The sequence below is a fragment of the Solanum stenotomum genome, chromosome 4, assembly GCF_019186545.1.
Source record: "Solanum stenotomum isolate F172 chromosome 4, ASM1918654v1, whole genome shotgun sequence".
NCBI lineage: Eukaryota > Viridiplantae > Streptophyta > Magnoliopsida > Solanales > Solanaceae > Solanum > Solanum stenotomum.
In genome coordinates, this window is record NC_064285.1 from 1,174,061 (window position 1) to 1,198,905 (window position 24,845).

Below are 24,845 nucleotides of genomic sequence, written 5' to 3' on the forward strand. Positions count from 1 at the left end.
AACAAAGCTTATTAACAAAATCAAACAAAATGAAATTACATATTCAAGCGCCTACTAATTAGTAGTGATAGCCGATAAGCATAAAAATTCTCTTCTTATTAAAAACACAAGATTATAGTTGCTATACTACCGAACATCAATCACAAAGACAAGTAACTTAAGGGCTAGTAGGGAAGTTTTAAATTTAATTTGTGTATATATTTAACAATTTTCTTAACACATGCTATTACATGTGCCTAAAAATCAATTGATCGTATTGCAATTTGTCATCATCGAAATTAGAATTTGAAATTTATGAGTTTGAGATTTTAGTTTTTTAAAATTAATTATTTATACATAATTACTAAATTTTTAAAAGACAAATAAAAAAAAGGAACTAAAACTGCTAAATTCGACCAAACTTGTAACCTACACTCTACAACAAAAAATCCTCGTGGACCAATTTTTGAAACTCAAAAAATATCTTAGACAAGATATGTCAAAATCTAACATAAAATCTATGGTCAAAAAAACATTTAAAGAAATTTTCCTAAAATTTAATGAGAAAATCTATAGTCAAACGCGAACTTAGGGTGTGTTTGGATGTCAAAAAAATACCACAAAGTGAGAATATCACAGACTCATCCTTAGCCGTTCGATCAGATTGATCGAACGGTCATACCATCTCCGTATATATTTAAGCCCTTTTCTCAAATTCAATTTTTATTCAGATAGGTTTCTGAAATTCCCTCGTTCCCATTTTTACCCAAAATTTTCAATTTCAAATTGCTTCAGTGTTAACTTCTCCATTTTTCACTGCAAATTTTCGCCTTTTTCGTATCGAATCGAAATGAATTGAACCGAATTTCATCGATTTGGTGCTAGTAGATGAGTAGATCAACAATGTTAATTCAAATAAAAGATTGAATGCAAGTATGTTGAGTTGTGAGTCTAAATGACTGGTGGTTGGATTTGGAGTCTTTCGCGTTGATAAAAGGTTATTTCTTCACTCTTTTGTGTTAATTATCGCTTTGCTGAATCTTTACTGTATAGGTAGATGTTCGCCATTGTTGATTTTGATAGTTTAAACTGTGTTTTTTTGAAATTCAGCTCAAACCCTAATCCTAAAAAGGTATGAACACAAATTTGGACTTGTTGCTGGCTATCTATAAGTTATAACTCTCCCTGTTGAAATTAGACAGTATTAGTATTGCCAAGATTGAAACTTTGTGGTCGGTTCTGTTTGATTGACTGAGAATTGGGACACACGGAATTTGACCCGGAACACCCTTGAGTGACTTGGACTCCTGTGCTGTCTGCTAAAGTTTTCGGAAGCAGTTTGTAGACGGGCCAGCATACTTCAATTCTGAAAAAAGAAGGTCAGAGCCTCAAACGAAAGTATTTTTTCTGTTAGAATAGGTGGCAGTAGTTTATTGACTTGGTAGAAACTATGATTGAATGTTTTCTTTTAAGTTTTAGCAATCATGATTATAGAATGCATGTGGTGCATCACTTATCTGAATATTCCATTTTCTATGTTTCGACTTGGTGTGATTAAAGTACTGATATAAGATTTTCTTTGTTTATACTGTAGATATTATGATGAGTGGGTGTTAATGGATCACCGTTTTAGTTGAATGTTTTTTAAGAGGGCCGACTACGTGTTTCTATGTTCTGATGTATGATGTTAAAGCTTGATCTGGTATGTTTTCATTTAAGGCATTGATGAAATGACTATAGGTCATAAAGTTGATTATGATTTACTGGACAGATTGTATATGAAATGTGTGCTCTAGTTCAAATACAGTGCATTCGAGATGATACTGAATTAGAATTTCGTATGCACTTCAGAAAGCATGAATGTAGCGGGCAACTCTTATTTCCTTATTAATTATCATGAATGCATCACAAATAACAATATCTGTATGTCATGTTGGTGATCCTACCCTTAGGAATATCACATGATAGGTTTGAATAGTTTTAGATCTGTTTTCAGTATCTGATGTCATATCTAGACTTATTAATTTGATATGTTTCAGCTGACGTAAGGTTAGAATGCATTTGATCGTAGTATAAATCAAAGTTTCAACAAGTCTGAAATGCCTTTATGTAAATGTACTTTTGGTTGGGTTTCAGATTTAATGTGAATTCTTTTCTTCTCCATCACCCACCAAAGGACTTTTCTTGGTTCTCTATCATATGTTTTCGCTAAATGACACCATGTGTAGATCTTTCTTCTTTCAGAGATAAATTTTCATCAATGTTCTTACCAAGAATATAGCCTCCATTGCAGATGTATTAGGCATAAATCCGAACTGATTCTCTGTTACTCTTGTCGTATTCTAAGTCAATGCTCTAACACTGTTTTGTGGAGTTTCATCGTATGATTCATGAGTTTAATGCCACGGTAGTTCACACAATTTTGAATATCTCCTTTGTTCTTATTAATTGGAATCAGGATAGTGTTTCTCCACTAGTCAGACATCCTATCACTTCTTAGTTTAACATTGAATAATTGGTGAGCCATTCTACTTCAACCTCTCCAAGACACATCCAAACATCTAGGGGATACTATCTGGACCACAAGCTTTGCTAATTCTCATATTTTCATGGCATCCTTTACCTCCATGTGCCTAATTCTACAGTTGAGCCAAAGTTTCTATCGTGCACAGACATATGGAGGTTTAAAATGTTATTCCCTTGGTTCGAGTTGAACAATTAATCAAAACAACCTCTCCATCTCTCCCGCCAACACTTAACCTTCTAACCTTTGCTGCTTAAGATAAATCTTGAATTAAGTTGATTACATATAGTCATATAAAATGCAAATTACTTATAGTACCGTTGGCCTCTACCTTTAAATTTTTTGTCTTTCTGAAAAACCATTAAACTTCAGAGTTAATTTGTATGTTGTATTCTTAGGGCACTGGTCCAAAAAATCAACAATAGTAGTAACTAGCTATTTTTTAATATAATCCTTCCACATGGTACAAACACTCTATTCACGTCGAGCATGGTTCTTTTTTTACAAAATTTAAAATGATGGGTCTTTTTTTACAAAATGTATATGGATCACATTTTATATTTAAAATTTGGAATTTGAAATCCTACTTTTTGGAGAATTTTTGCTTTGAAATTGATGTTGAAATTTTGCAGATTTCAAACCAAAATGTGAAATTGGGGTCCCAAATCCTATGACCAAACGCCTACTTAATTCGTTTAAAGGATGAAGACCTGAAATTGTTATTCCAGAAACTTGTAAGAATACCCCCCATTGTTGTCAGCGTTGAACAAATGTAGCCACCAACTTATCGTAACACACAAACCAAAATTAAAAATACCAAACTGTACCAGATTAATTCAGCATGGTAGTGGTATAGTGTTTTTCAAAATAAAACCGTACTGTATCTTACAATGAACACACCTACTGAAGAGTTATTGATGTTATCTTTCAGCATGGTTGATTGGCTCCTTTTTGAATCTATATGCTTGTTCGCTTATATAATTTTGTCCATTTGTTTGTATATAATTTGACAAAATCAAGTAACTATTTCATGGACCTTTAGTTGCTGAAGCTATAATTTGATGTGCATACTAAAATAAAGTTTGTTCTCTATGTAGTTTATCATTTTTCAAAACATTCAATTGTCATAAACCAGACTCTTACATTGTGCTTGCCTGATTCTGTTTTTTTGTTCCTTATATGTTTCCCAGGATTTTAGGCATGGCTCCAGCAAAAAAATCTAGAACTGCAAATAAGCGCTTTTCTCCTACAACTGAAATCTCTCCCAGTAAAGATGGTAATGGGGACAATTCGAAGAAAAGCTTGCAACGGGTGAGTTCAATTATTCTTTTGTTTGCTCTTGTAGCATTACATGAAATATGAATAGAGGTAGACAGTGCAAGGAGAAAGATGAATGGCTTCGTTAAGGATGTCAGGTTGTTGCTGGAAATGTGTCAGTGTAGTGAAGACATTTTCCTGCCTGATTTTCTTTGAAAGAAAAAGGAGAATATGGAATGAGAAAAAAAGTTTGGTTTTGACCTTCTCACAATTTGGATGGATTAGATGGAAGTTGTGGGGAAGTTTTCTCTTGTATTTTCCACAGCTTTCCTCTTACTAAAGGTTGAGAATATGCTGGAATGTTAAAGTTCCAGATCTTCCCTTCCCTATTCTTGTCAATCAAATGGTTCCTTTAGGAAAATGGTAATATGTTGAGTTGGAAGGGAGACAGATTTCATCTGGTTTCATTTTTGTTAGATGTAAAGCATTCTTTGAAGGCTTGTGGAATTCTGAATGCATTTTGACGCGGTTCTTTCTATAAAATTGCAGAAGAGGAAGTTGGCTGACATGCTAGGTCCCAAGTGGAGTGACGAGGACCTGACACACTTCTATCAAGCATACCGCAAGTATGGTAAAGATTGGAAAAAGGTCTGTCCAAATTCAAGGTGTAATCCATTAATTGAAGTTTATTGAATATCCCCAGTAACTTGCATATATTTTCTGTTGATTGATCTCTAATGCTTGCCTCTAAGAGCTGCTTTATATTTATTACAGGTTGCTGGTGCCGTGAAACCTCGAACTGCAGAGATGGTGGAAGCTCTTTACACAATGAATAGGGTAGGCTCTGAATGTAGACAACAAAGTAACACCACACGTCTTTATAATTGAATCCTCTTTGCTTATGAAATCATCGAGTGATATATCTTGATTGACAATACTTATCTTCATCTTCTTATCCATTTTTCAAACTATGTTGCTGCTGATTTATAGCTGGATTTAAATGTCATCTATACATACTGATTGCATGATGAGAGAACCCATTTGTGAGAATCTTGTTCTAACACTTGTTGTTGGCTTGTGACATTATTCATTATAAGTGATTTGAGGAGCACGATACTCTAATAAGTCAAATCTTTTTCACAATGAAATCTGGTTAGGGTTGTCTACTTTTGTGGGGCTGCATTCATCTTATATTCAATTTCTCTTTTTTCTGGTAGGCAATTATTTTACGTTGCCTGCACTTTCCCACATAGCCTTTGTTTCCTGTCTTTTGAAATAATTTAGCCTTTTGTCTTGCATGGTCATGATTGCCGATATGGTGATATGTGCGTCGTTCTTTTATCATAGACGCATGTGGATATTATTAATATGAGCTGCAGTCAATTATGTACTTGCTGCTTGTTATTTTGTACTCATCAGCTGCGTAGATTTTAGACGTCCAAAAGTACTGTTCCTTGAGTCCTCTGAGATTGTCAATTAATCAAGCACTTTCATACACAGTTTCTGTTTTGTACCTTGTAAGAATGATGTGTCCACTCAAGAACAGTAGGAAAGGAATACTTATCTGTTCAGATTTCTCAAAATAAAAATAAAAACAAATAGCAGGAAAGGATAAGGAAACTGTTTAAGGAAAGAACATAGAACCTGTTTGGATTGGCTTATTTTAAGTCAAAATAGCTTTTAAGCACTTTTGAAGTGTTTGGGTAAATTTAAGAAGTGCTTATAAGCATTTGATTTTAAGGCAAAATGATAAAAATAAAGCAAAAGCCAAAAGCCAAAAGCCAAAAGCCAAAAGCCAAATGCCAATCCAAACAGGCTCATAGTCCCCAGCTTTTGCAGGAGGACATCGTACATCTATTAACAATAATATGACTCTTATATTATGCCTATCAAAAAATAATATGACTCTTATATTCTGTTTTTTCCCTCTCTGTTTCTTTTATAAGTATGACATTTTAGTCTGTTGTAACTAGAAATTTAACACTTTTATCATTGAATTAGTTTCCTTAATTTGGCCCGTTGCAATATCATCCTCTTCACTCTCTCTCTGTCTGTTTGGGCAGTATCCAGATTCCATGTCATCTCAACCAGTTTAGTCGACTTTTAGTGCTACTTTATTTTCCTTTTCTGGATCCTTATATGGAAAAATGCAATCCTGTGAGTAATTGATATTACTTGAAAAGATTTGCATCAAAGATGACTCTTAGATTCATAAATCTGCATTACCAGTGGGTTAAATGATTTGTTCATTTCCTTTTTGATGCTATTTTGTTGCATTAATACAGTGAAACACTTCTCCATTCTCCATTGCACTTGAAATAGAAAAATGTTGTTTCCTGGTGAAGCACATGCCACTAAGAAAGAGACATCTCTTTCAGAAGAGAATACGAATCATCTTTTTGACTAAATTTTTGAGATAAAAATGAATTATCACTTAACGTGTGATCATTTTTATGCTTACATGGTTATATACATAAAGGCACCGAGTGCCATATTAATCATCATAAACCATTGTCTCTGTCAAAAGAAAAATCATAAATCATGGTTTGTTGATTTTTCCCAGCAACAGATCAGCAACAATTTGAACAATCAATTTGATCATTGTTCTGTGGAGATACTATTATAAGATTTAATTAGAACAAATGACAATGAATAATTAATCTGCATGAATATATTCAGTCATACAAAATGAAGATAAATTTACCTACTCTATTCTACTGTGTTCTCAGGCCTATTTATCTCTTCCAGAGGGGACTGCATCTGTTGTTGGGCTGATTGCCATGATGACTGATCACTACTGCAACTTGGTAAGGCTTGAGATATAGAGTATTGAGCAAGAGGAACGTGTGTGTACTATATGTTTTATCTGCCATCCCTCACTCCCTTCTGCACTCATCAGAATTATTTTTCCCTTTCCTATTTTGTTCAAACTGAGAGAGTAGTGTTGCATGTGACGATTTTAGCTTCATGGCATCAGTGTATGGAATTTCTTGTATAATTCAATTGAAATATGCTGTTTGTCTTGAACAGAAAGCTCTTTTCAAGCTGTTACTAAATAAACATCAGGAAAGATGATTCCAGTTTCAAAAGATGATTCTACGCATTAGGCCATAGCAAAGCATTGTTCTGACTTTTGACTGTTGACAAGAAAAACTTTTCTAAAGAGAAGCGAGTTTCTGCTCGGTGCTCTCTTATATTTGTTCATGGCTTCTAAGTCCCAGTGTTTATTTATTGTACCTGAGTCTTAGTTTTGTGTATTTTCTGTTGAAGTAACTTCACTATGGGATTTCAGGCAGCAAGCGACAGTGAGCAAGAAAGTAATGAGGATGCTGGAACGTCTAGAAAACCTCAAAAACGTGCGCGGGTTAAGACTCAGCCTAATGTTTCTAAAACATCTGAGGTGGCATCCCCAACATTAGCAGCTACTCATGGCTGTTTAACTTTGTTGAAGAAGAAGCGTTCAGGAGGTGTGTTGTCCCTTCTACCCCTCCCACAACAAAAAAAAGGATGAATTAAAATAAATGAAGAATTATTCCTATGGAAAATAAAATAAAATTATCTTTCAAGTATCTCCCGGATGGACATATTCTTGCATACATTTTACTGTCACCAGTGCATTTTACTTGCATGCAGTGTAGTAGCTTTTCTTCGGGTTTCATTTTTTTAGCCGTCTTCCACATGATCTATGACATCTTTAAATGTTGACAAACACAATATTTCTTTTCATTTATTTATCTGTAATAAGGGATAGAGGCCTATTTTCTTCTTCTATCATCTAAGGATTGAGCCCTTGCCATGTGATATTATTGATGAAGTTTTGCTGGAGTTGCTTTCAGGGAGCCGGCCTCGTGCTGTTGGAAAAAGAACCCCACGCTTTCCTGTTTCTTTTTCACACGAAAATCCCATGGGTGAGAAGTATTTTTCTCCAAGTAGGCAAAGTTTGAAACTTCAGGCAGATGGCAGTGACACTGATGAGGATGTGAAGATAGCATTAGTTTTAACCGAAGCTTCACAAAGAGGTGGTTCTCCTCAGGTTTCTCAGACACCAAACCGTTGGACGGACAGTGCTATGTCCTCACCTGCTGAGACTGCTGGAAGAAAGGTATTGCTCAACTTTCATTTCATATTGTGACTTATCTCTATAAACTATGAGTCATCAACTTTTTTGATATTTTCTTATTTGTTTTCTCAACTAGCGTGTTAAAATGGGTATGGGCGATGGAAAGCTTCTCAGTAATGAAGTGGACGAAGAAGAGGGAAGCATGGAAGCAGACACCGGAGAGCTGTTGCGGTATAAAAAGGATTTGACGGAAACTGGAATCATTAGTCGAACAGCACAAAAGGGAAGAAAACCTTATGGTGAAAAGTTGGAAGTTGATAGTGGTGACAACCATTTTGATGATATCAAAGAGGCATGTAGTGGTACAGAAGAAGGTCAAAGATTGGACGCGGTGGGGGGTAAACTTGAAATGGAGGGCTCAGATGAAAAGAATTCAAGGACCTCTTTACAAGGCCCTAGAAAGAGGAGCAAAAAGATGTTTTTCAGGAGAGGTATTACAAAGTTCTATAGATTACTGAATTCTGAAAAAAGTTATATTTGTAGATTGCTGTTCATCAGAACTTTTCATTCCAGTAATTCTAACAGCATTATATATGCTTCTTTTAGTCCTCTTTGATTATTCTATTTTATCTCTTGCCATTATTAAAAAGGGGGAAAGGGGATATACTCTTGGAAACAGAAGGAAAGTCGAGTCCCTAATAGGACTTGGACATTTAACCAAGTTTGATGAGAGGGATGATCAGTAAGTGTGAGTTGTTGCTATCACACTAACCCAAGTCAAACTAGGGCTAATTCCCTTGGAAGGGGAATGACAATCTTTGGTTTCATCACATTGACGATTTATTCTTTCCATTTCAATGTACATGTGTGCATATCGTATTGTATCTCAGTGTTCTTTAGTAGAAACCTATGTTGATGTCCCAGCCAGCCCACTAGTGATATTGTTCTCTATGGGCCTAGGCGCGTACGGGTTTGAAACATGTCATTAGGGTCTAAGGCTTGCTTCCTTATACACCCAACATCTCTCCTATGTTTTGTCGATGTGAGATTCACCTAGGGTGTTACATACACCCTCCTTAGGGACTCAACGTCCTTGCTGAGGTTTTCCCCATCATTGTTCATGGTTGCACGTAGAATGACTCTGATACCATATTTATTACAGCCCAACCCACTAATGTTATTGTTTGCTTTGGGCCTAGGCCCGCACCGGTTTAAAATGTGTCACCAGGGTCTAAGACTTGCTTCCTTATATATCCAACATCTCTCCCGCATTTTATCGATGTGGAATTCGCCTAGGGTGTTACAGTTAGCCTCAAACATCATCTCCTTACCACCTCCTCCCTTTTCATGTCTGCTACAGATCATTCCTCCCTCTTCTGGTATTCTTGACATGCTATTAAAATGGATGGAGAAAAGTTATTTACAAAAGAAGACACATCTATAGGTTTCCCGACTGCTTACTGAAAGTGCAAGAGGGGGGTATGAGGATGAATTGAACTCTTCTTTGATTTTCTAGTCGACTATTTAGGAGGGCAATAAAGAACACTTAAAGAGCATAAATTGTAAGCTCTTTTGAGGTTTGACTTGTACAATTGTGACGTAGTGTAATTTTTACCTCTATACTCGATCTCTTTTTTCGTGACTTTTGATACAAGCCTCACCAACAATATTTTTCCTCTCTTCTCTTTATTGGGTACACAATAAATCTAGAATGAAATACAATGCTTATTAAGAGTAGAACTAAGGAGCTTCAGAAGGTTTAGACAGAAGTATGTCTTCCATCTTTCTTAAAATAACTTTATATAGTCTTTGAACTAGCTGTGGAACTTTTTGACAGAGATGACAATCCAAGAGTTTTGATCTTTGGAAAGAGGAGTTAGATTGATCTCTTCCAAGAATGAGTTTAGAGCTTTCCATTAGTTACGTTGAGCAGATCTTCATACTTGATTTGTTGTAGCTCGTTACGTTGTAGGGGTTTGATGAACTTGAGCTCTTAGTACTTGTTTACATAGATGTGAATCTTGGCCTTTAGTAATTGTTGGGTCTTCTTTCCTTAGCGCTTGGCCACTTGCGTGTGAATCCTTGCTGAGGCTTCTTTCCTTTCCTTCGCTGATCTTGATTGATAGTTTTCCACAAATGAGTGTTGGAAGTTCTCATTTAATTTCTTCTTCTTAAAGTTCTCTTTTAATAAGTCAACTTTCCTTTATAGAATTTTCCTGTATTCATGCACATGCACATGTAAAATACGCACTTACATTAGTTCTTTCTTCATTAAAACTAAACCCTAACGATTTCCCCCCTTTTTGATGATGACAATAAAAAAATTGATAACTCATTTTCAACTTCCCTGTTTGTAATGTCTCTAGACTTTGCAATGAGTTGATTCCCCCTAAATGTAAGCACTTAGTTTAGAGAAAAAACATAATGATACATCCTACTGACCCTCTTTTCACAATATACCATAGTAATAGTAAGTAGTAATTACATAGAAAATCCTATAAATATTGACATCCTATACCAAGCATTGCAAAAAAATAAAACCGGTGGCAACGTGTCTAATGGGTTAAGATTCTGAAAGTTTAGCATTAAGTCATTAACCAACAACTGATTCCTAAAAATAGACGACTGTAATCCATGCCACCATTAGAAAACATATTAGAACAAACTACAGTATCCAATAATCAAACTTACAATATTCAACTACAAACTACAATATTCAATATTCAAACTTATAATATTCGGTTCAAGAATACAGTATTTATCTTTAAAATTATTGTATTCAATTCAAAACTACATTATTCTGTTAAAAAATGAAGTATTCAAAGGACAACTAGAATATTCAAAGAAAAAATTGTTACATTTAAATAAAAACTTCAATATTCAATTCAAAAACCACGATATTCAAAGCAAAAGTGAAGTAATTAATATTAGAAAATTAATTACCGTATTCAAATCAAACTTACAGTATTCGATTACAAACTATAATATTTAATATTTAAACTTACAATTTTATTCAAGAATATATTTTTGAAGATGATAGATATATAATGTAATTTAAAAACTTAATATTGTTAGCGGATGGAATTTAAATACAACGACGTTAAAATGTGTTATGTGGCTTTTCGGATAACACAGAGGCAATTACCACAAATATAGACTTATAAATCTTATACGATGCATAAAGAGAGCATAGGTAATTGTCAAAGCAGCATTACAAGCAAAATAATAGTCAGCTAGACTTATGTTTAGACAACACAGAGTTTATAACAATCTAGAAAACATCTAATGGGGCCTAAGAAAGTACACCAGGGTGTTAACAATTGCTTCCTTCATAGCATCAAACTTTGTGTCAACAACACCTTAGATCTCCTCAAACTTGATAGACATTTTGGTGCGAAGGTTTCCAAAATGTTTGACATCTTTTTTGATCACCTTATTCAGCTTTATCCTGAGACTAGCAACATCAGCACCTGTTTCCTTCGTAGTATCACAAATTTTCTCCACATTGCACAAGGTGGAAGCCATAAGATCCTCCTTGAGAGACTCAAATTTAGCATTAGAGTAGACAGCTTAGCAAGTACTTCCAGAGAGCAGTAAACAGAGGTCGTGGAAGGAGAAGCACGAGATGAATTTTTGGTTTTGGAAGGAGCAACAATTATGGTACCGTCAGAAACATCCTTTTTTAGCCAAGTATCACTGGACAAACCCATACTACCGAAAGATCTGGAATGTAGCATTGCTTGATAGTGATATTAGGATGATCATCGAGGCAGATGTGGCTAGCTTCAAGAAGAAGGGTGATAAGCATACCATAAAAGATGCCGAACTCGAAAAGCATAAAGTAAAGTGATGCCAAATATTTTTGTACCAGTTGAGATCCAATGTGAATCTTAGTCCAGTCTCATTGTGTTGTAAGGGTGTTCTTAGTGAGCTATTTTGAGGTTTGACTTGTACAGTTGTGATGTAGTGTAATTCCTACGTCTACACTCAATCTCTTTTCTCGTGACTTTTGATACAATGCCTCACGAGTAATATTTTTCCTCATTTCTCTCTTTTGAGTACACAGTAAATCTAGAATGAAATATAATGCTTATTAAGAGTAGAACAAAGGAGCTTGGGGAGGTCTAGATGAAAGTATATCTTCCATCTTTCTTTGAATGGCTTTAATTAGTTTTTGAACTCCGTTGAACATCTTGACAGAGATGGAAGCCCAAGAGGTTTGATCTTTGGAAAGAGGAATTAGATTGATCTCCTTCCAAGAATAAGTTTAGAGCTTTCCATTAAGGCTGTTGAGCAGATTTTCAAACTTGATTTGTTGTAGCTCATTTCCTTCTAGGGTTTTGATAAACTTGTGCTCTTGGTACTTGCTTCTGTAGATGTGATTTTAATTCGCCTTAATTGATGCACTGAAATCTTGATTGTCTTCTTTCCTTGGTGCTTGCGTGCGAATCCTTGCTGGAGTCTTCTTTCCTTTCGTTCACTGATTTTGATTGAAAGTTCCCCATACATGAGTGTTGGAAGTTACTCATTTATTTTCTTCTCCTCAAACTTCTTTTTTAGTAAGTCAACTTTCCTTTATAGAATTTTCCTGTATTCCTGTGCATGTTTTACATGCACATACATTAATTTGGTCATCACTAAACTAAACCCTAAAACTTAACCATCAAATAAAGTGGCCCAAGTCTGCCTTCAACACTCTCTTATTTCTGTTCCGTCAAAGTTGTTGTAAGCTAAGCTGTATTGCCATTCTCGGGGATTTCTTCCTTTTCTCCAGTTTTTCATCTGACAAGGTGTTACTTTGGCTGGCACTAGATCAGAACATTACTTTCATGACATTAATTAATCTCTAGGGAGTTGCTTCATCTGCAAAAGGCACACCAGAAAAAGGTAGATAAAGCCTAAAGGAATGACTCAGAATTACAAGTTCTGGACAACTTTGGGCTTTGGGAGATCCATTGATGTTCTGTTATATTTCAAAAATACTGTTTCTTCTTGTCTCATTAGTTTGTCTTTGTTTTCCAAGTTGTAAAGCAACAGTTATTTCTTTGAGTTCTGTTATTTCAATGCAAAGTAGCATATGCTATTTTGGTAAAAAAAATTAACTGTAAAGCTGTTATCATGTCAATCTCAAAAAAAGAAAGTAAACTTGTTATGATGTCATTGAAACTATAGGTGACAAATGGGCGGGTTAGGCAGAATTTGGTATGTCAAAATGGGCTAAATAATTGGGCGGGTCAATAACCCAACCCGCAACTCTTACCAAGTTTTAATTGCTTTATTTATTCTTTTGTAATGTTTTAGTACCTTATAAAAATTATTATTTTTCTTTATTATTTACTATATATAATATATCAAATAGAATAAAATATATTTTGAAAATATTTTGACAAGATTTATCATTGATCAATTTGGGCAACATATCAGCCCAAACTTTGAGGGGCTGAGCTAATAAATGGGCGGGTCAATAATCAGCCCAAACTTGGGTGGGCTGTGCGGGTTATGATTTCATGGGTTAATTATGGAAATCTGATTGAAGCTGTTATATATCTTGGTAGAATGTAATCTAGAGGATAAATCTGCTAATTTTCTTTTTTCTTCTTGTAGACGAAGACTCCCCTTTTGATGCTCTGCAAACTTTGGCTGATTTGTCACTCATGATGCCAACAACAGAAAATGAAGATGGTAAGTATATGAATTCTGTTTCTATAGATCTTTGTATGGAAGCTTGCTTGTTTGACTATTGGAGAGATGCTGGGTGTTGCTAGCATCTCTCTTTCCCCCTTTCACATTCTTGCTGTCTTAGCCTGGTTTTTTTGATGACTTTAACCTCTATGCAATGGATGTGCTGACTATCCTGTGTCTTGATCACAGTTCATGTGTTTCCACTTGATTTTTCAATTGTTATTTTCTGTCTTAATTGGGAATATATATTTTTTTTGTTTCAGAGTCGATCCCGGCCAAGGATGATACTGATGATCATGTTGATGAATCTGGCTCCGTAGAAGCATTGCCTGCAAATAAACAAAGAGACAAACATGGATCAGCGGGGGTTAGATCAAGATGGAGTCAACCTGTATCAAAGTCTGGAGTTGTTTCCAGTAAGACATTAAAGCATGGAAAAGTTAGACCTACTGATGTAAGTGCTGTTCCTGAAACAAAGCAGGTGAGGAGGGCACAGAAAGCAATGTCGTCTAAGGTATTAGAAGGCAGCTTTGCATCCCTACTCAATATTCTGACGAGGTAAATGATATGTAACAATGCTGACAATAATCTTTCAGGCTCGAAAAAGTGAAGGTCATATTAACAATGAAGTCACCGACTCTCTGGAAGCTGAGGTGATTTTCTTATTTTTGTCTATTTCAAATGATCATTTAGGGATTTAGGCAGATGCTTGAGCTATTGCCTTAAACATTTTGCCAGATTGGATACCTTAATCAGCTGCATTGTTTCTAATTTGACGTGATCTTCTTCCCTCTTATAGGCAAAAGAATTACCAAATAAGTCAACAAATAAGGGTAAAAGATCCAATCAGAGCATGTCACCGAAATTAATCAAAGATCAGGAGCATGCATCATGCGTAGATCCAAGAACAGAACAAAGTGATTCAGCTCAATCAACTGCACAGATCCCTGTGGAAAACCAGGTTAATTTACCTGCTAAAGTCAGAAGCAGGCGCAAGATGGACCTGAAAAAACCTCAAAGACAAAAAAAATCAAAGATTTCTGATAAAATTTTGGATGATACGAGTGCATCCGTCACTGCATTTCAGGACAGAGCATTCAGTCTTAAGGTTAGTTATGCACCTTTGTCCATTGTAGTGCATCTTCGTGATAAGACCACTATTTAACTTAAGGACATCGCATGCAGGAAAAGATTTCCAATCGCCTTTCCAAACATCAGGTTCGTAGTTGGTGTATTTATGAGTGGTTCTACAGTGCAATTGACTACCCCTGGTTTGCCAAAAGGGAATTTGTGGAGTACCTGTATCATGTTGGATTGGGACATGTTCCAAGGTTAACTCGTGTTGAGTGGGGTGTCATAAGAAGGTAGTTTCTCAACTTCACTGAAATTTGGAAGTCTTCTCTATTCCCTGGGCAAGTCCTAAATATTAAGAAGTTTGTTATTTTTATGTTAATGATGGTCCATTGAATCCTCACCTTTATGTAGTTCTCTTGGAAAACCACGGCGATTCTCTGAGCAATTTTTGAATGAAGAAAAGGAGAAGCTTTATCAATACCGAGAATCTGTCAGAACACATTATAATGAGCTTCGTGAAGGTACAAGAGAAGGGCTACCCACAGATCTTGCAAAGCCATTGTCAGTTGGGCAGCGTGTCATTGCTATTCATCCTAAAACAAGAGAGATTCATGATGGAAGTGTGCTAACAGTTGATCGCTCCAGATGTCGTGTTCAGTTTGACCGACCTGAGCTTGGGGTTGAGTTTGTCATGGTAATTCATTATTGCTTAATATATGCTCATACTACATTCTGGCACCAAGATTGGAACAAGATTAGAAATCATTACAGTGGTGCAAGTAACACACACATGGTAAAATGTGGATATATCTTTAGATGGTTTAACCGACGTCCTGCATAGACCAACATATGCACTTTTCCTTAGGCGCAACATTTTTTTTTTTTTTTTGATAACCGAGAGATCCGTTTGTGACCCGCCGTTTGGACCAATCACAGCCTTCTAAACTTGGTGGATAATGGGCCCGCCCCTCTACCCTTCTCCACTTAAATACAAGGCTTCGCTTTGCGTGGTGTGGGGCTTGAACCTGCGACCTAAGCCACAAATCCTCCACCTTTTTCCACTCGAGCTAGGCCTTGGGGGCAAAAAAAACATAACTTAGGCGCAACATTTTGATCATTGAAGATGATAGATCTACTGCGTCCTTTTTCTATTGAAGATGATAGAAAAAGGACGCAGTAGATCTAATATCATATGGATGAAGTTGTATCAAAGGGTGTATAATCTCTTGAAATCTATGTTGACAACAACAACATACCTAGTGTAATTCCACAAGTGGGGTCTGGGAGGGTAGGGTGTATGTAGACCTTAAGCATGCTGAAAAAAGAAATGTAACTACAACAAAATAACACGATAATTGAAGTGCAAGAAACAACATGTAATAGCTGACATCAAAGGCAAGAAACTCGAGTAATACTACGATTACAAGTAAAGAAATATAAGCGAGACAACATCCTATCTAAGGTCATTTCCCCAGTAAGCTGGAACTGCTTCATGTCCTGTCTAATCACTTCTCCTCAGTACTTCTTTGGCTTACCTCTACGTCTTCTGAAACCATCCATAACCTCCGCATTGGAGCATCCGTGCATCTCCTCTTCACATGTCCGAACCATCTCAACCTTGCTTCCCGCATTTTGTCCTCCACCGAGTCCACTCTTACTTTGTTCTGAATATTTTCATTTCTAATCCTATCCCTCCTAGTTTAGTCACACATCCATCGTAGCATCCTCATCTCCTCTGGACAGATTTCTTGATTGATTAACGCTCCGCCCCATACAACATAGTAGGTCTAACCACCGCTCTATAGAACTTGCATTTAAGTTTGGTGGCACCTTCTTATCACACAGAACTCCGGATGTAAGCCTCCATTTTATCCACCTGACACCAATACGATGTATGACATCATTGTTAATCTCCTCTTCTCCTTGGATAATAGATCCAAGATACTTGAAACTCTCTCTCTTTGGGAATGTTTATGTATCAAGACCTACTTCTACACTAGCCTCTTATGCTACGTCACTGAACTTGCACTTCAAATATCCTGTCTTGGTTCTGCTCAACCTAAACCCGTTACACACTAAGGTCTGTCTCCACACCTCTAGCTTAGCGTTAACTCCTCCGTGAGTCTCGTTAATCGGAACCATGTCATCTGCAAATAACATACACCATAACACCTCACCTTGGATGTATTGTGTTCAATTCCTCCAACACCAAGGCAAATAAAAACGGGCTAAGAGATGATCCCTGGTGCAACCTTATCACAACTAGGAGGTGCTATGAGTCTCCTCCCACTCCCACTGTCCTTACCCAGGTCTTGGGTGCTTTATACATTTCGTTGATCGCCCTAGTGTATTAGCTAAAATATAGAGCACAATGGAATCAGAGGATCCATATAAGCTATGCCAACTAGTTTAGGATTAAGGTTTAGTTTCTATTACACTTGCATTAGGTCCAAAGTTTGACAAGAGTTCTACGTTCACTGTACAAGAGTAAGTGTAAGATTTAAAGAAATCTTTTAGTTTTAGAAAACCTCCCATTTGCCTTCTTTAAGACATGGTTTACTATTTGAATAAATAAAATAGTAGGTAGGCTATGTAAAGTAAGCCCAAATGTATTCACAGTGGTCCCATTCTCCAAATATGGTAAGTCTAATACCTCTTCTGAGGATGCTTCTGAATACGAGAAAAAAGAAAAATAAATACATAACCAAATTAAATGGATTACTCAACCAAACTGATGTATTACACTCTTGCGTCTAATCTCATTTATCTGTTGGAAGACAACCTTATGTGCCCTTGTAAATAGTTTGGGTACTTGGTTCACAACATGTTGTGTGTATGGATTAGTATTTCAGTACTTTTGGTTTTGAGGTGATTGCTTTCTGGACTGATTACTTATTGGATCATTTAATGCTCTGGCAGGACTTTGAATGCATGCCTCGAAATCCATTTGAAAACATGCCTACATCACTTAAAAGGCATGCAGATGGTGTTGATAAGTTTTTTGAGACTTTCAATGAGCTCAAGGTGAATGTACGAGTAAATGAATTTATGAAATTTCCAGTTGGTGACAACATGGAGAATGGAGATGTTTTCTCTCATTTCTCCCCACCAAGTCATCCAATAAGTAATCTCCTAATGCAGAATAAGGTTGATTCTCCTCATACTCTCCCTTATGTACCTTTCATTATTTGTATATTTTCAGATTCATCAAACACCTTAATTGGTTAATTGAGGCGAAATACTACGTCAAAGTAGCCACCTAAACAGAAATGCTATATATTTAAGCTTTTCGATTTAGAAAGCTGAATCTTAATTTGGTTTACCTTATAATGGAAAACCCAATATTCAACGTGAGTTTTGGTAGATTTCATGATTATCAATTATACCTGATCTCAAAATCTTTGTAATACCATAATTGATATATACCTGGAGAAGTCCCTCTAGAGTATTGATCATTGCTGCCCTTATTGTGTGTGACAATTTCTTTCTCACATAATTAAGAAGGACAAATAGTTTTTCTTAATGCTTTTTCATATTATCCTTCCACATAATTTACGAGTACCTTGATCGTCAGGTGGCTTCAGCAGAAGCTGATATGCAATGTAAATCTGGAGTCATGGAAACTGCCGCATATCAACAAACAACACATTCAAAGCTTTCTGTTGCTGCTCAAATACTAGCAAAGGAAGCTGATGTTCAAGCTCTTGTTGAGTTCAATCGGGCGCTAGACAAAAAGGTTGCAAAACTCATTGTGTTTCACTTCATTATTTTTATGATCCGTGAAAGAAGATTATACACATGAAAACTAGGTGGCTCCTCTCTTTCTTTCCGTATTATCTTGATCTGTTTATGTAATTGTTGTGGACCTAAATAGATCTGTTTGCTCTCTCCAACTTAAGTCTTTACATTAGGTGGTCACACAATTCAACATTGTATCATAGCGATATAGATCCTGAATTCAAGCCTCACTGGCACCCAAAATGTCAGAAATATTTTCACGTGCTTGACTCAAGTTAACTAATTAGGCTTGCATGTGAGGGAGTATGTTTCATTTCTTTGTTTTTTTGATAGTGTATTGAATGAGAAGAGGCACTAAGTTGGTGTGACAAACATAGTTACAAGTTGTGCAATTCTCCAATCATATGTAACAAGATATCTGTATCTTGTATGTGAGAACGAACGAGTAATTGAGGGAGAACAAAACTTGATTGTTCCCTTAAGCTATTGGGGTTTAAATATCTAAGTTTGCATGTCCTGTTCTAGAAAAGAAAATCAATTGCATGATTACAATATAATTACAGGGAGTAAATCAAGCTATACCTATAACTACAATATTCTAGGATATTCACGAGATTCTACCACTGTACAACAACTAGTTTGCACTAAAAAGCTAGCAACGAAGTAGCTCTGAAGTTGAGGCGTTCAGGCTAAGAATGTTTTACTTTTTGCCTTTAAGATTTTTTGTTGTTTATTTCTGTCTAGACAATCCATTGCTTGGGGTATAATACACCAAATTTTGAGGGACACATAAGTCCATTTATGGTCCAATACTTAGAAACTTTGGAGTGGATAAAGGCATAGTCTTATTCATGCCAAGAATAGGAAAAATTTGAACTCCACAACTGAAATGTGGTTTCACAGTGGAGGAAGAGGTGATTGACATTTCAGGATGGTCTTCACAGAGAGGACATCTGCAACAAAGTTGACATTCTCTTCTCTGAAGATTGCTTTGGGTGAGGCAGGCCTTCCTTGCCACTAACCAGGAGAAACAGTAGAGTTTCAAGAGAGCATTGTTCACACATATTTTTTTCCAAGGCGAAGAATCACTGTTATCATTAAAAGACAGCATCTTGTATTCCTATAATAAAATAAAATAGAAGAGAATATCTTGTAGCATGATTTCATCGGAAAAAAGGCATTGGTGTCCTCGCCACATTATGGAATCCATGTAGGGCGTTTGACTTTTTGGTGGACAATAAGTTTTCAAATGTGAGAAAGTATGTTCCAAACCTATAATTAATAAATAAATGTGTTCCTTTAAACATTTTAGAACTGTTGGATGAGATGATCACAAAATTCAAAAGTAAGTTCTTTTATTCAACTAAATAGAATGACAATAAAACTTGTAGGTGTTCATGTCAAAATTACCAGTATAAGCTAATGATGGAGAGATATAATTCTTTTCCGAAATTGAAGGGTTTATTCGCATAGAAAGAAAAACAGGAAAAAAAGTGTAGAAGGGGTAACCTTTCATGAGCTAGTTTAAACTGATGCTGCAATCATATTGATGAATAGTTTCTTTCGATTTAGAGTTGTACTGCTTCTTGTCTTTTATTTTTTGAGGTAGCTGTTAAGTTAGGCTGTTCTTGTATTTCAATGTATGTGTTTGAAACTTCTGTCAAAAGATGTATTTCTAGTTGATGTAATATATATGAGGCATGAATATTTTGTGCTAGATGTGCAGTAAGCTCATGACATTGGGCTGAACTTGTAGGATGCAGTGGTTTCAGAGTTGAGGCGCATGAATGATGAAGTGTTGGAAAATGAAAAGAGCAATGACTCTTCTCTTAGAGACTCAGAGCCTTTCAAGAAGCAATATGCGGCTGTGCTAATACAGTTAAATGAAGTCAATCAGCAAGTATGTCTGTCCTCTTATTAGAATTTAAATTTCTAAGATGCACAAAGTTTGCTATAGCATTCATTTGATTTGGCAGGTTTCATCTGCTCTATATCGCTTGAGACAGAGGAATAACCATCCGGGAAACATGTTACTTGCATTGCCAAGGCCAGTTACTAATTTCATTGATCCTAGTGTGTTGAGCACTTTTGATCGTTGTACAAGTCAGCCGGACGAATCAGGATTCCTTGTCAATGAAATAATAGAAAGTTCAAAAATCAAAGCCCGGACTATGGTAGATGCAGCTGTGCAGGTACACAGTCAATCAACTGTTACTTGTGTTGGAATTCTTTCTAAAAGCAGTGATGGTGTGACCCAAATCTGTTTTAAATGATGTTTGAAAAGATTCTAAAGCGGGTTATGATTCATAACATGTTGATATTTAATAGTTTCTTCGGAGACCTCATTCACATGGTTGCCAGGTTGAGTCGTTCCTGACCTCAGTAGATTGGAGGGTATTCAAATGTGTTTCTTCAAATGCAGCCATCAATTTGCTCTATCAGTAATAGCATTTACAACATGAAAAACACTACACTTTGTGATGATGCTTGTTCATTGTTTAATTAGTATAAATGAAATTCATGGCTGTATGCTTTTGTCCCTCTTTAATCTGAGAGGAGAGACTTTTGCGTAAGTTACTATTTACTGGGTTTTACCTATTTCCTCTCTAGGGTTTTGGTCTACCCATTTAATTTATTTCCCTTTCATGTCAATAATATTGCTTACTCAGTGTGGTTTTTTGTATTGCAATGTCTCCGGACTTCTATTACTTATCTTTTCCATCTAATTTTGAAAGTTCTATGAATGACATTTTGTTCTGATCGCCAGAGTTGTGGGATACCTTTTCATTTTAATTTAGCTAGATCAGTTGGTGATGTCTTAATCATTTTTTAATAAAATAGTTCTTTTGTCAGGGGATTTTTGAAACATTTAGTCCCTTCGACTCCATTTAGAAATAATATGTGATTTGCACCCAAGGTGTGGCCTAGTACTAGGTGATTTCTTCCCATCTGTCCAAACCTTGGTGGACAGAGTTACCTAGTACCTGTTGGTGGTGGGAGTTGACACATATCCCGTGAAATTAGTTGAGGTGCGCGCAAGCTCGCCTGGACACCACGGTTATCAAAACGAGAAGTGATTTTGCATAAATTTTGTATCATTTTCATGTATATAACCAGATCAAAATATCTTGAAAAAATACATCAGGATTAAAGTTTAGAGAGAAGATTATACCAGTACTTTTATTGAGACATTCTTTTGAGAACTATTTAAATTTAGCTTATTTAAAACCTTTAGGGTTAACCAAATTTGATAATATTAGACTTCTTTTAATCTGTTTAGACTTGATTTTATTAATTCAGTACCACCATATGGAAAATATTATGTTTGTTTATAGCATCCTAATATTTTTTATGTTTCTTCTGTCGTTTTTGTGACCTTGACACCTCATCAATTTCTTCTGTGTGTTGTTGTAGATTGTTTAGATTTTGATTAACTTATCTGTGTAGGCGATGATTTCATTTAGTCGTAGAGAGGACACCACTGAGAAGATTGAGGCGGCTATTGATTATGTGAATGATCGGATTCCGCTCGATGACTCTTGCATGCCCACTGTGAGATCTTTTACTAATTCATGCTCGCTTAGTGGCAACATATGCTTCTACATATAAATTGATTTAAAGTGCATTAATCTCCGGCAGCCACCTGATCCTAAGTCAAAGAATATGTCAGATACAAATGAAGCAGAAATTCCTTCCGAACTTATCTCAAAATGCGTTGCTACTTTACTTATGATTCAGGTAAATACAGTTTATAGCATCAGTTTTTTCCTGTCTTATGTTGACTAGTTCCTTTATTCCATGATTCCGGTACATTTTCCAAGCTTTTATGTTTTTTCTGGACTGGTTATTGTGAAATGATTATTGCTTTAGAATGTCCGAGATGGAAATTACCTTGCTTGGATTACCTATCACTTTCTGTCCTTTACTGAACTTTGGATTTCCGTGTTGAGTGCCTCTTTTTTGCATGACATAAAATGTTCCATAACATCCAAAAGGTGCTCCCCGTTCTTCCCAAAAATTTTGGTTATACAAGCTAAGTAGACAATGTATGTGAATTGTGTTTTTGGATCACTGATAAATAGAGGGAAAAGGAGAGACCCATACAACATATTATGAGAAGAAGTGCAAGCCTTCTTTCCTCACCAAGTTTTACCCCAACAGTGATTGCTAGATAGCCTTGGAAGATGAGGGGAAAAAGAATCTATAGTCTCTGGCTGTGTATTACATAATCATGATCTCCAGTTAAAAGAACTTGGCTAAATACATAAACAACCCCTTGAAGTTGGCACCAATTTTCATTTTGGCACCTCAATTGATCTCGTACCCATCAAAATGTAACTACTGCACAATGAGGTGCATCGTGACATGGAAAAGAAACCAATAACTGAGTGACAAGTGTAAAATTACAAAAGAAGAAAAGCCCTTCTTTCTTCTCCTCTTCCCTTCAGTTTGTGTTTATCAATTCCAACCACCACAATACCACTATCACAAGGCTGGTTATGGAAACAAGAGCTGAACAGATTCTTGAACTTCAGATTGCAATTCACCACATTCATAAACATAAATGCATGACATACTGAGACCAGAGAGCCCAAAACAAAAACCGTGAACCTTTGACCGGACAGCCTTGCTGTCTGGACTCGTTTTGGTCAGATTGGAGCACCAAAACCCTGATCTTACTGGAGTTTTGACTCGACCGACAAAACTTTTATCTATCGGAAGAGTTCTGTTGATTTTCTGGTGGATCTGTTTGCCTGGTGATGATCGAGTGTTCAGGTGCGGTGGTTGAAGAAAGGGTTTAGATAGGAAGGTTAATCCATGGTTGAAGGATGGAAAACAGTGTGTCCACTCCAGCATTTTCCAGGTGAGGTCGTGGGGAATGTGTCTTGGAACCTTCCTTTGATTTTGCTTCAAATGGAAAAATAGATCTTTTAGAACCAAGAGACCCCTTCAACGGTAAGTAGAACTACCAAAAAAATCAAGATATTCAACTATAATTGGACATAGATAAGCTTGCAACCCTGCAAATGGGGACTTCCTCTTCGTTTGCTATCACCCTAATTCAACGAGAGAAATACATCTGCGGGAAACATAGAGTTGAGTGGTTTTATAGTGAGGAAAGTTCAAAAGAGGGCATTTCTTTTGATTGTATTAGCATCAAGAACTTTGTGATACTCAAGTGTAGAATGCATCTACTCTCACTGTAGTGATTGTTTTGCTCTTCTTGGGACGTGGTTTTCCCCCTAGTTTAGGTCTTCCACTTAAAATTATTGGTGCCCTTATATCCCCATTATCTTAAATGTGAATATTTCGGTAGGCATTCTGCGATTCCCAACAATACCTCCCGATTTTCCATCTTTATGTTTTGACATTACTTGTTGATCTATTGTATATTATTGCAGAAGTGTACAGAACGACAGTTTCCACCCGCTGATGTGGCAAAAGTGCTTGATTCCGCTGTAGCAAGCTTGCAACCAAGTTGCCCGCAGAACGCTCCAATCTACCGTGAAATACAGAAGTGCATGGGAATCATCAGAAGCCAAATTCTGTCATTGGTACCAACGTAGACCATGTGTAAGTTGCACGGACTCTTCACTTTCGATGCCACACCCGTGTCAGATTCTCTAAAAATACTACATTTGGAGAATCCGGTACGCACCCGTTGACATTTTTGAAAGTCCGAGCAACATAGTTATCAACTCCTTGTAAACTCAGTATGCAGATAATAACCTTATTCATCGTTCAGCTCTTAGACCAATTCAAACTTAATTAGCTGCCTCAATGGTGATTTCTGTTTTTCTGTTCCCCTCCTAATGGAGAGTGGTATTGTTGAAAATCAGTACCTGCTACTACCTGTTGGATTGCAAGTTCAAAGAGGCATGAAATGATGAATTTTTCTTGGACTATTTTTATGATTGAGTTTCTTGTCCATGAGTCGTAAAGTTAGAGTCTTTCAGAAACAACCTCTCTACCTCCACGAGGTAGTGGTAAGGTCTGTGTAAACTCTACCCTCCCCGACCCCACTTGTGGATTTCACTAGTTATGTTATTGTTGTTGTCCATGAGACTTGACCCATATTCTTTGTGAAAATTAGTTCTGTTCTATATGTTTTTCCTAATAATATACACATTCTTGACATGGATTTAGTGCCATGAAAATACAAGAAATCTGTCAGGTTGCCTATATTTACGATATTTAATTATGGTTAAATAATAAAAAGATACACACATCTTTTTATTGATTTGGTGTAAATATTGTTTACTTTGCCTACCTCACACCTCACCTAAGTCTTCAACCTAAAAACTAAAGACTTATTTGGTGTAGGCATTATACATCCTCTTTTCAATAGGATTTTACTCATAGAGTTTTGCCAAGAATGTTTGGACTTTATTATTTGATGTGAATTCAAGTGATGCTTTAGGCATTCATTCAGGATTTTCGCAATTTTTTTCATGTGTATTAGTCTACGAGTTTTGGAAATATGACCGATCAGATCTTTTCGACCCAAAACTTTGTGGAATCATCTGCAAT

General features: G+C 36.2%; 1 protein-coding gene across 3 annotated transcripts; it reads left to right on the forward strand.

Moving 5' to 3' along the window:
* The first annotated feature begins 708 nt into the window (after positions 1–708).
* LOC125861915 (protein ALWAYS EARLY 3-like) lies at positions 709–24,210 on the forward strand. Of its 3 annotated transcripts, none has more exons than XM_049541827.1 (22): positions 709–976; positions 1,090–1,358; positions 3,694–3,814; positions 4,310–4,408; positions 4,535–4,597; positions 6,490–6,567; positions 7,053–7,227; positions 7,597–7,862; positions 7,957–8,311; positions 13,425–13,502; positions 13,766–14,016; positions 14,099–14,155; positions 14,302–14,610; positions 14,688–14,866; positions 14,988–15,270; positions 17,496–17,723; positions 18,151–18,312; positions 20,071–20,214; positions 20,291–20,506; positions 21,762–21,866; positions 21,954–22,052; positions 23,717–24,210. In XM_049541827.1, the coding sequence occupies exons 3-22, from the start codon at positions 3,704–3,706 to the stop codon at positions 23,879–23,881; spliced, it is 3,423 nt and encodes a 1,140-aa protein (XP_049397784.1). In that variant the 5' UTR covers positions 709–976; positions 1,090–1,358; positions 3,694–3,703; the 3' UTR covers positions 23,882–24,210. The 3 variants fall into 3 exon arrangements, with proteins under 3 accessions (XP_049397784.1, XP_049397787.1, XP_049397786.1); XM_049541830.1 differs by having other exon boundaries at positions 13,766–13,983; XM_049541829.1 differs by lacking the exon at positions 1,090–1,358.
* The last annotated feature ends 635 nt before the right edge of the window (positions 24,211–24,845 follow it).